This window comes from Salmo salar, chromosome 17 (genome assembly GCF_965601325.2).
Source record: "Salmo salar chromosome 17, fSalSal1, whole genome shotgun sequence".
In the NCBI taxonomy this organism is placed as follows: Eukaryota; Metazoa; Chordata; class Actinopteri; order Salmoniformes; family Salmonidae; genus Salmo; species Salmo salar.
In genome coordinates this window covers 19,535,595-19,551,092 of record NC_138307.1, presented here as the reverse complement: position 1 = coordinate 19,551,092, position 15,498 = coordinate 19,535,595, and the positions used below count along the sequence as shown (strand labels likewise).

The following is a 15,498-nucleotide window of genomic DNA, read 5'->3' as shown; positions in this document are numbered from 1 at the left end:
TAGCCTGGGAGAACACACACACTGACATTTAGCCTGGGAGAACACACACCCACCCACCGCCATTTAGCCTGGGAGAACACACACCCACCCACCGCCATTTAGCCTGGGAGAACACACACACTGACATTTAGCCTGGGAGAACACACACACTGACATTTAGCCTGGGAGAACACACACACTGACATTTAGCCTGGGAGAACACACACACTGACATTTAGCCTGGGAGAACACACACACTGACATTTAGCCTGGGAGAACACACACACTGACATTTAGCCTGGGAGAACACACACACTGACATTTAGCCTGGGAGAACACACACACACTGACATTTAGCCTGGGAGAACACACACACACTGACATTTAGCCTGGGAGAACACACACACACTGACATTTAGCCTGGGAGAACACACACACACTGACATTTAGCCTGGGAGAACACACACACACTGACATTTAGCCTGGGAGAACACACACACTGACATTTAGCCTGGGAGAACACACACACTGACATTTAGCCTGGGAGAACACACACACTGACATTTAGCCTGGGAGAACACACACACACTGACATTTAGCCTGGGAGAACACACACACACTGACATTTAGCCTGGGAGAACACACACACACTGACATTTAGCCTGGGAGAACACACACACACTGACATTTAGCCTGGGAGAACACACACACTGACATTTAGCCTGGGAGAACACACACACTGACATTTAGCCTGGGAGAACACACACACACTGACATTTAGCCTGGGAGAACACACACACACTGACATTTAGCCTGGGAGAACACACACACACTGACATTTAGCCTGGGAGAACACACACACACTGACATTTAGCCTGGGAGAACACACACACACTGACATTTAGCCTGGGAGAACACACACACACTGACATTTAGCCTGGGAGAACACACACACACTGACATTTAGCCTGGGAGAACACACACACACTGACATTTAGCCTGGGAGAACACACACACACTGACATTTAGCCTGGGAGAACACACACACACTGACATTTAGCCTGGGAGAACACACACACACTGACATTTAGCCTGGGAGAACACACACACACTGACATTTAGCCTGGGAGAACACACACACACTGACATTTAGCCTGGGAGAACACACACACTGACATTTAGCCTGGGAGAACACACACACACTGACATTTAGCCTGGGAGAACACACACACACTGACATTTAGCCTGGGAGAACACACACTGACATTTCATTTTTTTCCTCGACATTGACAGATAAATATTTAAAGGCCCTGATGTTTAATAATAAATGATGGGTTAACATGCATTTTTAACTTGTAGGCCATCGGTCTTCAGAAAAAATAACTGATGGGCAGTTTGAAAGGAGAGAAAGCACACGATGGTGTAATCACATTTTCTGGTGATGGTAAAATGACTGCAGTATTAGGCTTAATATTTAGCCAACGAATGATTAGGTTAATATGAATGAGTTTGTTCAGCCTACACACAGCCTCTCTTTTCCAGATGAGCCAATACGCAACTATGTAAGCCGCTCCCCCGCTCATCCTCTTCTCCTGGAGGGGCGAGACGCTCCCCGCTCATCCTCTTCTCCTGGAGGGGCGAGACGCTCCCCGCTCATCCTCTTCTCCTGGAGGGGCGAGACGCTCCCCGCTCATCCTCTTCTCCTGGAGGGGCGAGCCGCTCCCCGCTCATCCTCTTCTCCTGGAGGGGCGAGCCGCTCCGCTCATCCTCTTCTCCTGGAGGGGCGAGACGCTCCGCTCATCCTCTTCTCCTGGAGGGGCGAGACGCTCCGCTCATCCTCTACTCCTGGAGGGGCGAGACGCTCCGCTCATCCTCTTCTCAAGGAGGGGCGAGACGCTCCGCTCATCCTCTTCTCCTGGAGGGGCGAGACGCTCCGCTCATCCTCTTCTCCTGGAGGGGCGAGACGCTCCGCTCATCCTCTTCTCCTGGAGGGGCGAGACGCTCCGCTCATCCTCTACTCCTGGAGGGGCGATACGCTCCGCTCATCCTCTACTCCTGGAGGGGCGATACGCTCCGCTCATCCTCTTCTCCTGGAGGGGCGAGACGCTCCGCTCATCCTCTTCTCCTGGAGGGGCGAGACGCTCCGCTCATCCTCTTCTCCTGGAGGGGCGAGACGCTCCGCTCATCCTCTTCTCCTGGAGGGGCGAGACGCTCCGCTCATCCTCTACTCCTGGAGGGGCGAGACGCTCCGCTCATCCTCTTCTCAAGGAGGGGCGAGACGCTCCGCTCATCCTCTTCTCCTGGAGGGGCGAGACGCTCCGCTCATCCTCTTCTCCTGGAGGGGCGAGACGCTCCGCTCATCCTCTTCTCCTGGAGGGGCGAGACGCTCCGCTCATCCTCTACTCCTGGAGGGGCGAGACGCTCCGCTCATCCTCTACTCCTGGAGGGGCGAGACGCTCCGCTCATCCTCTACTCCTGGAGGGGCGAGACGCTCCGCTCATCCTCTACTCCTGGAGGGGCGAGACGCTCCGCTCATCCTCTACTCCTGGAGGGGCGAGACGCTCCGCTCATCCTCTACTCCTGGAGGGGCGAGACGCTCCGCTCATCCTCTACTCCTGGAGGGGCGAGACGCTCCGCTCATCCTCTACTCCTGGAGGGGCGAGACGCTCCGCTCATCCTCTACTCCTGGAGGGGCGAGACGCTCCGCTCATCCTCTACTCCTGGAGGGGCGAGACGCTACAGGCTACAATAACTGGTAGGACATTTATTATGTTGAACGTGTTCTGCTACGATTCCAGTTCTATTTCGATAACTGTCTGCTGCTACTATTAAAGAAGCTGTTGGCGAGGACGTTTGCTAGCAAGCTACCAATGTGCGTGATATCTAACAAAGCAGAGTGAGGGCAGGAAAATAAAGACGAAACGTGGAACAAAAAAAGTTACCTTTTCAAATCATCCTACAGGTGTTTTGTATTTCTTTACATGAGCAGAAAGAGCAGTTTGTAACGCACATAAAACAATTTGACCAGTGTTTCTGCCTAAACAAATGAATCATAGATTTCTTTGTGGTGTATATTCACAGGATTTATTACAATACACACCCACCCACATCGGCACCGCCTACTCCTACTCCCACCTCCCACTCCCACCCCCTACTCCTACTCCCACCTCCCACTCCCTACTCCCACCTCCCACTCCCACTTCCTACTCCCACCTCCTACTCCCACTCCCTACTCCCACTCCCACTCCCACTCACCTCCTACTCCCACTCACCTCCTACTCCCACTCACCTCCTACTCCCACTCACCTCCTACTCCCACTCACCTCCTACTCCCACTCCCACCCCCTACTCCCACTCCCTACCCCCATTCCCACTCCCTACTCCCATTCCCACTCCCATTCCCACTCCCTACCCCCATTCCCACTCCCTACCCCCATTCCCACTCCCACCCCCTACTCGTCAATGGTGCCGGCATGCGCACGGGATACATAAAAAGGCAAGAATGTGGTTAAATTGGGACTGTTTGAAAGGGCGTCATAAGCATTGGCCTTTTTTCACAGGCAACATACCGTAAATCCTGTGTGACTACAGAAAGAGACCGACCAGCACACAGGGAGATATATATATATAGATATATAGATAGAGCGAGAGATACAGAGAGAGAGAACGAGAGAGAGAAGAGAAGAGGAGAAACAATATATCAACAGAGTCTTACATTGGAAGCAGAGGTGGCCGTGGCAGGCAGACCTAGGGTGATGTTGGGGAGGGAGGGGGACGTGTACAGAGACAGCTGGCTGAGTTCACCACCACACAACCGCTGAGCCAGGGACACGTCAATGCTGTTGGAGACTGCCACAGTGACGCCGTTCTCATTGGGGATGTTGCTGATGCTGTTAGGAGAGCTGGGGCCGGATCCAGGAGCGCTGTTACACGCTGAATCTAGAGAATGTATTCATATCGTAACTCCGTCATGACTGTTACACACCAAGTCTACAGCTACAGTACAACATCAACCTAATATAACCAGTCAGTCAGTCATCTCTTCCATGTTAAATGTACTACACAGCTCTGTTGGGTGCGAGGTCTGAACCTCCTGGCCGTTCCTCTCCACAGCGTTGAGTGTGTCCCCTACCTGCCATATCCAGTGAGCGTTTCTTGGCGGTTGTGATCGGGCTGTCTTTACGCCTCAGTAGGGGGCTGCTCCGTCGCTCGCTCACCTTCTGCTTCAGACGAGAACGTAGCTTCAGGTTGGGCTCAGAGGCTACAAGACAGACACAGAAAGAGAGAGAGAGAGAGAGAGAGAGAGAGCACAGATATGGTTATCTAACTATGACCAACACAACCCAGGCTTGTAACAGAGGCTAAGACTCAAGAGAGGTCTATGGTTCTGAGACAGCTCTGTCATACCTTATCCCTGCAACTTAAACTGCAGTAAACAGAAACCAGTTTTGATGAGGCAAACCGTTCGAGGTTAAACCTGTCGATCAAACAGGGTCCATTTTATCTAACCAACGACTAAGTTACACAACCTGTGCTGCTGTACACCATCATGGAGGTGGATGAGGTACGTTTCCTCCCCATTACAATGTACAGAGCGTTGAGCGTTGGGAAAAGCTGCGCTAGCCACGTCAACAAGGAAATGAGAGTGTAGAGGGGAATGAACTGATTTCTGGGAGCGACGTTGCCAATTACAGCAGGCTTTGTCAGTGTGCATTCAAATGGAGAGAATTTAGAAAGACAAGGACGGAGAGAGGGAACGCAATGTCATGACTACCACGTTCTGCAATGATGCTAATGTTCTGTTTACACGGCATGGACAATCAGGGCCCTCTGTAGGGACACTGCTAACCAATAGAAGTCCAGGACTAATTATCCAGCCAGGGCGCTATTTCAGGCCTTTTGGAAAAACAAAGGGCACAAAGCAGGATTGGAACAACAAGAGCCCTCTCTCTCTCCATTGCTCCCTCCATCCTTGTTTTTATTCACACGTTTGTTTCTCTCCGTTTAACAAGTGACAGACTAATGATGCAGGCGCTAGTTTCATAATTCAAAGGTGGCCGCGGACTGCGCCACTACGGGGGAAAGTCTGGGGGGGTCAAATATAATCATATAAGGCACTACTGAATGGATGGCATGACACACGTTTGGTCAAATGTAATGGTCTCCCATCTGAGAAGAGACAAAAGAGGAACATGGATTGATTCTAGAGGGCGACTGATTAATCGAAATGGCCAATTAATTAGGGCCGATTTACAGTTTTCATAACAATCGGTAATCGGTATTTTTGGACACCAATTTGTCGATTTATTTATTTAACTAGGCAAGTTAGTTAAGAACACATTCTTATTTTCAATGACGGCCTAGGAACAGTGGGTTAACTGCCTTGTTCAGGGGCAGAACGACAGACTTTTACCTTGTCAGCTCGGGGATTCGTTTTTGCAACCTTCCGGTTCCTAGTCCAACGCTCTAACCACCTGCCTTACATTGCACTCCATGAGGAGCCTGCGTGGCAGGCTGACTACCTGTTACACAAGGGCAGCAAGAGGCCAAGGTAAGGTGCTAGCTAGCATTAAACTTATCTTATAAAAAAACAATCAATCTTAACATAATCAGTAGTTAACTACACATGGTTGATGATATTACTAGTTTATCTAGCGTGTCCTGCGTTGCATATAATCGATGCGGTGCCTGTTAATTTCTCATTGAATCACAGCCTACTTTGACAAACGGGTGATGATTTAACAAGTGCATTTGCGAAAAAAGCACTGTCGTTGCACCAATGTACCTAACCATAAAACATCAATGCCTTTCTTTAAAATCAATACACAAGTATATATATTTAAACCTGCATATTTAGTGAATATTGCCTGCTAACATGAATTTCTTATAACTAGGGAAATTGTGTCACTTCTCTTGCGTTCCGTGCAAGCAGTCAGGGTATATGAAGCAGTTTGGGCCGCCTGGCTCGTTGCGAACTGTGTGAAGTCCATTTACTCCTAACAAAGGCCGTAATTAATTATGACATAACATTGAAGGTTGTACAATGTAACAGCAATATTTAGAGAACGGTTCCGTATTTCACTGAAAGAATAAACGTTTTGTTTTCGAAATGATAGTTTCCGGATTCGACCATTTTAATGACTAAAGGCTCGTATTTCTGTGTGTTATTATGTTATAATTAAGTCTATGATTTGATAGAGCAGTCTGACTGAGCGATGGTAGGCACCAGCAGGCTCGTAAGCATTCATTCAAACAGCACTTTCGTGCGTTTGCCAGCTTCAAGCATTGTGCTGTTTATGACTTCAAGCCTATCAACTCCCGAGATTAGGCTGGTGTAACCGATGTGAAATGGCTAGCTAGTTAGCCGGGTGCGCGCTAATAGCGTTTCAAACGTCACTCGCTCTGAGACTTGGAGTAGTTGTTCCCCTTGCTCTGCATGGTTAATGGCTGTTGTCGATGTGTTCCTGGTTCGAGCCCAGGTAGGAGCGAGGAGAGGGACGGAAACTATACTGTTACACTGGCAATACTAAAGTGCCTATCAGAACATCCAATAGTCAAAGGTATATGTAATACAAATCGTATAAAGAGAAATAGTCCTATAATTCCTATAATAATTACAACATAAAACTTCTTACCTGGAATATTGAAGACTCATGTTAAAAGGAACCACCAGCTTTCATATGTTCTGAGCAAGGAACTTAAATGTTAGCTTTTTTACATGGCACATATTGCACTTTTACTTTCTTCTCCAACACTTTGTTTTTGCCTTATTTAAACCAAATTGAACATTTTTCATTATTTATTTGAGGCAAAATTGATTTTATTGATGTATTATATTAAGTTAAAATAAGTGTTCATTCAGTATTGTTGTAAATGTCATTATTCCAATTAAATTAAAAATAATAAAAAATAAACAAAAAAATTTCCAAAAAATTATAAAAACAATAAAAAAAGATTTTAAAAATAAAGTAAAAAATAAGCATTTAAACAAAAAAAAATGTTAAAAATTGGCCGATTAAATGGTATCGGCTTTTTTGGGTCCTCCAATAATCGGTATCGGCGTTGAAAAATCATAATCGGCCGACCTCTAATTGATTCATACAGAGCCCACCTTTTAAACCTATTAATCCTTTACACAGGTGGGAATTGGCCTATATGAATAGGGGCAAATTAAAATGTTTCTAACAGAAGAAATATGAATTGCATGTGCATAACCATGGCAGCGATTGAAAGGGAACACTTTTCGCAGCATTTTTCAGGAAAGAAAATCTAAAAATAGTCTGGATACATTCAGTAACATAAGAATACTGCTGGAAAATGTGGGGTAGGTGGATAAAACAAACAAATGACAAGGGTTGAAGTGAGAGGACTAACCGGTGTCTCCAAGTGTCCACACAGCTCTCTAAAGTGTACACAGTTCCTAAGTCATTTCAATGTACTATCATGACTCAAGGAAAGAGCCTTCAGGTATTATCTACATTTCTGAGCTCTCCTAACTGTTTTGTTTGAAGCACAGCCCTGCATCCCTGGTTCTTCCCCATCACACAATTATTACCGTTGTTGACGCAATCCAAAAACGCTACATTATAAATAACAATCAAGATCAGATGAGCATCATTTGAAAGCTTTTCCCATTGCCAACATGACTAGCTAAGTTATAAAATACCATCTTACAGTGTTAGGCTTTCACAAGGCACTTCAGTGAAACAGATAGTAATTTTGGTGCGCAGAGAACTGAGTTATGAGCGTGTGAAGACAACGAGCTGCGGAACAATATGACTAACATCGGCTCATTCTTTTCAGATGTCATCGTTGGAACTGTACATCAGACAGTGATCATAAACGTTGACACAGGAAATGACAAACGTTTTATGATATGGAAATGTGAAGCGGGTGTGTGGTTTGCTTGTATGACATTAAAAAGCGGTAATTATCTCACATCTCATCTTCCAGAACACATCAAGTCCCTTTTCATTTACAACATTCGCCTCACTCAGACAACAGAAGGAACTGTGGAGGAACGTGCAGCCTTTCTAATTGCTAGAGATGATTAAACCCCCATGTTGGCTGAATGGACATAGACAGGGATGGGGGTTCATGTACTTGTTAACAGTGAGGTCTGTGTCCCATTGATCTCATGAATGTTCATCAGTCTGGCTTCAGGCCAGGTCATAGCACGATATACAGTGGTGGTGCAGAATTATTGGCTCCTTGATAAAGATGAGGAAAAAAACACTATATAAAAATACGGAGCTATATTGTATGCTTCAAAAAATTCAACAATTATATTATTTTATACTAATAAAAATCTCTTTCTCAGAGCAATTGTGTTTAACAAGTAATAACAACAAATCTCTAAAAGATAGGGGTCAGAATTATTACTGGTTCCAATCCCGTTTAGCAAACCCCAGGCGGTGCTATGGTCACATGACACGAAGAGAGAGGTCTTTGGCCACGCACACCAGCCGTGAGTTTGGATTTGAAAGAACAGTGCTTATGCAGAAAATACCTCATCACTAATGTAAAGTATGGTGGTGGATCTTTGATGTTGTGGGGCTATTTTGCTTTCCACTGGTCCCGTTGGCCCTTGTTAAGGTCAACGGCATCATGAACTTTAACAAGTACCAGGACATTTGTGTCAACAACAAGCTTTTTTATAATAAAGTACTTTATTTGAAACACAGCCCTGCGTCCCCACCATTACGCAGTTATATAAGCAATCAAAAAAATGGCCCATTATATGTTGCAATCTGGATCAGATGGGCATCATTTGAAAGCTTTTTCTATTGTCAAAATGACTAGCTAAGTGGTAAAATACAATCTTAGAGACACAGGAAATGTGGTGAGCATAGAATGGAGTCACGAGCGTGTTCCACGGCTAACTTTCTTCACAATACGACAAACATCTGTTCAAAACAACCCAGGGTATGATGCCATGTCATTGTTGGAACAGTACATCAAAACATGTGATCAGAAACGTTGATACTGTAAATGACATAACTTTTATAATATGGACATGTGAAGTGCACATTAGCATGTGGTTTGCTTGTATGACATCAAAGCGATATTTATTATAATCTTCCATGTCTCATCTTTCAGAACAGAGTCCCTCTCCATTTATAACATTCCCCTCACTCAGACAACAAAACATTAGCGAAAGAAGTTCAGTTAGCGTGAGGGATGAGGGCATCTTCTTGTCGCCCCTGGTACTCCCGTTGAGAAGGCACGTCAGCTGAATCCCATACAGCGCTAGAAAGCAGAGACCCTGCGCTCTGATGTCATCTATAGCAGTTTACTATACAGCTGCTGCATTCCAATTTAACTTCTTGGTGACAGGGGGCAGTATTCAGAAATTCAGATGAATACGTGCCCAAATTAAACTGCCTGCTTCTCGGGCCCAGAAAGTAGGATATGCATATTATTATTAGATTTGGATAGAAAACACTCTGAAGTTTCTAAAACTGTTTGAATGATGTCTGTGAGTATAACAGAACTCACATGGCAGGCAAAAACCTGAGAAAAAATCCAACCAGGAAGTGACTTGTAGTTCTTCTATCTAATCCCTGTTCAAACTACAGTGTCTGTGGGGTCATTTTGCACTTCCTAAGGCTTCCATTGGCTGTCAACAGCCTTTAGAAACTTGTTTCATCCGTCTACTGTTACTGGGCAGAGAATAGGAGCTCAGTCAATCAGTGGACTGCCTGGGACCAGTGAGTTGTTTACTGCGTGGGCACGTTTGGCGCGCCGCTCCTTCCTTTTCTTCTGTAATGAATACGCTATTGTCCGGTTGGAATATTATCAACGTTTTATGTTAAAAAGACCCTAAGGATTGATTGTAAACATCGTTTGACATGTTTCTATGAACGGTAATGGAACTATTTGACTTTTCGTCTCTGGTTCTGCATTCTCTCGCGTTATGCCTTTGGATTAGTGACCTGAATGCGCGAACAAAACGGAGGTATTTGGACATAAATATGGAGTATTTCGAACAAAAATAACATTTCTTGTGGAAGTGGGAGTCCTGGGAGTGCATTCCGACAAAGATCAGCAAAGGTAAGGGAAGATTTATAATACTATTTCTGAGTTTAGTTGACTCCAGAACTTGGCGGGTAACCTCTAGGTTTCTTCCTAGGTTTTTGGCCTTTCTAGGGAGTTTTTCCTAGGGAGTTTTTCCTAGCCACCGTGCTTCTTTCACATGCTTTGCTTGCTGTTTGGGGTTTTAGGCTGGGTTTCTGTACAGCACTTTGAGATATCAGCTGATGTACGAAGGGCTATATAAAAATAAATTTGATTGAAATTTGATTATAGCTTGCTTTCATGGCTGAGCTCTGTACTCAGAATATTGAAAAATATGCTTTCGCCGAAAAGCTATTTTAAAATCTGACACAGCGGTTGCATTAAGGAGTAGTATATCTATAATTCTTTCAATAACTGTTGTAAAGTTTATCAATGTTTATGATGAGTATTTTTGTAAATTGATGTGCTCATTCACCGGAGGTTTTGGTGGGAATACATTTTCTGAACATCACGCGCCAATGTAAAATGGGCTTTATGGATATAAATATGAACTTTATCGAACACAACATACATCTATTGTGTAACATTGAGTCCTGGGAGTGTCATCTGATGAAGATCATCAAAGGTTAGTGATTCATTTTAGCTGTATTTCTGGTTTTTGTGACGCCTCTCCTCGCTTGGAAAATGGCTGTGTGGTTTTTCGTGTCAAGGTGATGTCCTAACAATCTAATGTTTTGCTTTCGCCGTAAAGCCTTTTTGAAATCGGAGACTGTGGTTAGATTAAGGAGAATCTTATCTTTAAAATGGTGTATAATACTTGTATGTTTGACAAATTTGAATTATGAGATTTTTGTTGTTTTGAATTTGCCGCCCTGCTATTTCACTGGCTGTACCGCGGATGGGACGCTAGCGTCCCATATAGCCCATACTAGTTAAGGGCTTATCAGTGACCAAATCTGCTATTTTCATACCGTATAGGGAAGAGGTATTCAACTCTTAACCTGGGAGGTCCGGAACCTGCTGGTTTTCTTTTCTACCTGATCATTTAAAAAACGCAGTGGAACAGGCTTTGCGGTCCAGAGTTGAGTTTGAAGGGTATAGGGGCTGTGAGCTTGAAGGGTTACCTAGCTACCATACAGTGTGAAGGGTTACCTACCTACCATACAGTGTGAAGGGTTACCTAGCTACCACGTTGGGGTCCCGGCCCGCCTATCAACTAGCCTCTGTATGCCTCCATGTAAAGGCTGGTCTCGATAACCAGATGAACTTACAGCCTTGCTAATCACTAGCGATGGTTTTAAACACCATGTTGGCTGAATGGACAGAGACAGGGGTTAATGTACTTGTTAACAGTGAGTGTCCCATTGATGAAAGATGGAACCACATTGTGATATAAAAGCCTGTCAGCCTGTCTACAAACCCCTATAAATGGGGAGGGAAAGCCAGACAGCGGGAGACTAAGTGTTATGCATGTCAAATCTTTGGGGGAGGGGTGTGGGGAGATGAAGGGTCATAATCAAATCTGCAATTCGCCGTTTACCGGCGTCTAAATCACACACACAAAAATTGCATAGCTAGTATGGACATTTAGATGAATTCAACCAAATAATATTTACAATGAAAAATAAAAATAAACGCAATAACGCTGATTCAAAAGCACATTATCAGCCCCCACATTTATGTAGAAGCAATGAAATAAGAAGCTCTTTGAACGGTGCCCAACCTAGAATTAACATAAGTAAACCCCACAAAACTGACAAGATCTCCCTGCATCGCTTCACGAACCTCCATGTTATTGACAAAGGCATGTTCTGTAAAAAGTTGGTTCAGTTTGAGGTATACTAGCTAGAGTAAATGGTTTGTTAATCCAAAGTCTCTAATGGCGAAATTGCTAGCATGTAGCTAACACAGCATGTATGTAGCTAAAACAGCATGTATGTAGCTAACACAGCATGTATGTAGCTAACACAGCATGTATGTAGCTAACACAGCATGTATGTAGCTAACACAGCATGTATGTAGCTAACACAGCATGTATGTAGCTAACACAGCATGTATGTAGCTAACACAGCATGTATGTAGCTAACACAGCATGTATGTAGCTAACACAGCATGTCGGCCTCAATGTTCTTAAAAAGGCTTCCGCTCCTTGTCTAATTTTCCTTCATGCCCACCACTGTTAAAGAACTGCAGGTAAAGGTAAAAGTAATTTTCTAAACTCCCCTCCCTCCCTCCCTCCCTCCTATTCTCCAACCTTCTCTTTTCTAAACTCTCCTCCTCCCTCCCTCCCTCATCTCTCCTATTCTCCAACCTTCTCTTTTCTAAACTCTCCTCCTCCCTCCCTCATCTCTCCTATTCTCCAGCCTTCTCTTTTCTAAACTCTCCTCCTCCCTCCCTCATCTCTCCTATTCTCCAACCTTCTCTTTTCTAAACTCCCCTCCCTCCCTCCCTCCCTCCTATTCTCCAACCTTCTCTTTTCTAAACTCTCCTCCTCCCTCCCTCATCTCTCCTATTCTCCAACCTTCTCTTTTCTAAAATCTTTCTCCTCCTGTGGAATGTGGCCAGTGTCAACTGTGGTCTATGTGCAGCCTTGAGGCTTTTCTCCTCTTCCACCTTCCTCTTTCCCCACACTCCCCCTGTTCTACTCCCCTGGCACTCTCTCCTCCCGTCTCGTCTCTCTCAGTCTGGGTGGAATGTGGTCTCAGTGGCCAGTGTCAACTGCGGTGTATCTGCAGTTTGAGTCAGCCTTGGGGCTAGAGTCAACATGGCCGTGCTCTGTTCATACAGGCCCAGCCCGCTAAGTGAATAATTATACTGGAAGACCACCGCTTCACAGCCCGGCACGGCCGCACCATTTTAGTTTCCACTTCGTCTACTGTCAGTAGAGTACACCTCTCTAAAATATAGAAAGGTTTTTTTTTTGTTCACTCTGGGATTTGTCATGATGTATGATTTAGAAAACATTGGCAGGGTGATAAAAGGTCTGTCACATATTACAGAACCTTTCAATCCCCCCCGTCGGTACAGTAGGACATGCCAGAATAGCAATGGATGTCTGGAACGTTTTAGGTGGTGAAGATAGTCAATATTAATATCAGCAGTTCATCTAGAACTCAAATAACGTATATCTTCTCAGTGCTGCTTTGCTGAAGTGAACCTCACAACCCCCCTCACAGCTTTACAGTACCTCTCAGAGCCCTGGGGATTCCACTGAGGGGGCAGCAGAACCCCTGACAGCCTAATTTGGGTTTGATTAATGGTGGGAGGCTCTAATACTATCTAAATGAGGGGAGGTGTGAGCCCGCAGAGAGCCTACTGGACAGTCCTCTAGCAGAGCAAGGTGTGAGCCCGCAGAGAGCCTACTGGACAGTCCTCTAGCAGAGCAAGGTGTGAACCCACAGAGAGCCTACTGGACAGTCCTCTAGCAGAGCAAGGTGTGAACCCACAGAGAGCCTACAGGACAGTCCTCTAGCAGAGCAAGGTGTGAACCCACAGAGAGCCTACTGGACAGTCCTCTAGCAGAGCAAGGTGTGAACCCACAGAGAGCCTACAGGACAGTCCTCTAGCAGAGCAAGGTGTGAACCCACAGAGAGCCTACAGGACAGTCCTCTAGCAGAGCAAGGTGTGTGTGTTTAGTACCTGTCTTGCGGAGGGGGAAGTCGTCTCTAGCGTTGTAGATGCCCAGGACAGGGTGGTTGTAGGTACCCATACCAGTCTGAGGAGGAGAGCTCTGGTCCAGGGAAGTGTGCTGAGTTTTCCTGCAGCAACACACACACACACACACAGAGAGAAACCATCAGATCCTTCATTTCAACATTTTTTTTAGCCTTTATTTAACTAGTTAAGAACAAATTATTATTTACAATGACAGCCTAGGAACAGTGGGTTAACTGCCTTGTTCAGGGGCAGAACGACAAATTTTTACCTTGTCAGCTCTGGGATTCGATCTTGCAACCTCCCGGTTACTAGTCCAACGCTCTAACCACTAAGCTACCTCATCACACAACACCGCGGTGGGGGGGGGGGGGTCTCAATAGTCTAAAGCCACGACCTCACTCCTCACACAGGATTAAAGGATAAGGTGTGTCTCAATAGTCTAAAACTGTGCCTCAGTAGTGGGTAGGGCAGCCTGAGGTACAGCCTGAGGTACAGCCTGAGGTACAGCCTGAGGAGTTTGGTTTCCAGTCAGCCTGGGCTGGAAGATGGGCAGAACAGAGGTTAGCTAGTGCTACAGAGCAGGACTGATCTCAGGCAGTAAGGTAAACTGTGCTGGCCCAGGCCCAAACCCATGTTCTGGTCTAGCGAACACACTCTGTGGTGCATATACCTCCCCTCTCTACCTCTCTTCAGGTCTGAACGACTGGCAGCTTTAAAGTGCTGAGAGACTCTTTACATTGAGAGAGAGAGGGAGGGAGAGAGAGACAGTCCTAATAATACTGAATCAATACTCCACTGGGTCATTATGGTAGTAGTGGAGAAGTGGTTTACTGTATGTGTGTGCTGAGTGCTGGATGATTTTACTAAGACAATTGCAAAACAGTGATCACACAGTTTCTACTAAGGACTTCTATAAACTCTTATAAAACATGATCGCGCACACAGCACCTAACACTGATCACACAGACCACAGCTGGACGTGGGTTCACACAGCACCTAACACTGATCACACAGACCACAGCTGGACGTGGGTTCACACAGCACCTAACACTGAGCACACAGACCACAGCTGGACGTGGGTTCACACAGCACCTAACACTGAGCACACAGACCACAGCTGGACGTGGGTTCACACAGCACCTAACACTGAGCACACAGACCACAGCTGGACGTGGGTTCACACAGCACCTAACACTGAGCACACAGACCACAGCTGGACGTGGGTTCACACAGCACCTAACACTGAGCACACAGACCACAGCTGGACGTGGGTTCCACGGCTCGATAATAAACACTCAAGGCTTAGGAGGGAGAGCTCCTCTCAACAGGACCAAATAGTCTGCTGTGTCCTCCGTGTGTGTGTGATCTCATCCCCACACAGCTGATGGGACAGGAATGTGTGTGTGTGTGTGTGTGTGTGTGTGTGTGTGTGTGTGTGTGTGTGTGTGTGTGTGTGTGTGTGTGACAGTACTCACCCGTACCAGTAGCGGGGGTCGTTGGGCAACCCCCCGTGGTTGAGACTCCTCTGGGCCAGAGCCTTCTTCTTGTTCAGCACAAACTCCTGCAGTCGCATCTTCACCTCCGTACTGGCCACTGCACCTGAGAGGGGGTACATGGTACCAGGGTAAGAAGACACTCCAGCCTCCAGCACTGCAGATGGGACAGATCACTCACACCCAACTCCTGGCCTTAAGGCCCTTCACATAGATCAAGAAGGAAAGGGTAGACTTGAGCAATATGCTAGCAGAGTGAGGGAGAGGTTAAAGGGCGTCGCTGAAGGTAGGTGTGAGCTCTGACGCCATTTCAGGCAGAGTTTACTAGGAGTCTATCTATCACAGACTCCCA

General features: G+C 46.0%; 1 protein-coding gene across 4 annotated transcripts in view; it reads right to left on the bottom strand.

Annotated features, from left to right (window-relative positions):
- Positions 1 to 15,498, bottom strand: part of LOC106575618 (histone deacetylase 4) — a 77,181-nt gene that overhangs the window by 18,270 nt on the left and 43,413 nt on the right. For all 4 annotated transcript variants that reach the window (XM_045699149.2, XM_082963568.1, XM_082963570.1 and 1 more), the window contains 4 exons: positions 15,129 to 15,252; positions 13,636 to 13,754; positions 4,112 to 4,240; positions 3,695 to 3,918 (listed from right to left, as the gene is read on the bottom strand). In XM_045699149.2, coding sequence (XP_045555105.2) covers positions 3,695 to 3,918; positions 4,112 to 4,240; positions 13,636 to 13,754; positions 15,129 to 15,252 — 596 coding nt within the window. The remainder of the gene's footprint in view (positions 1 to 3,694; positions 3,919 to 4,111; positions 4,241 to 13,635; positions 13,755 to 15,128; positions 15,253 to 15,498) is intronic.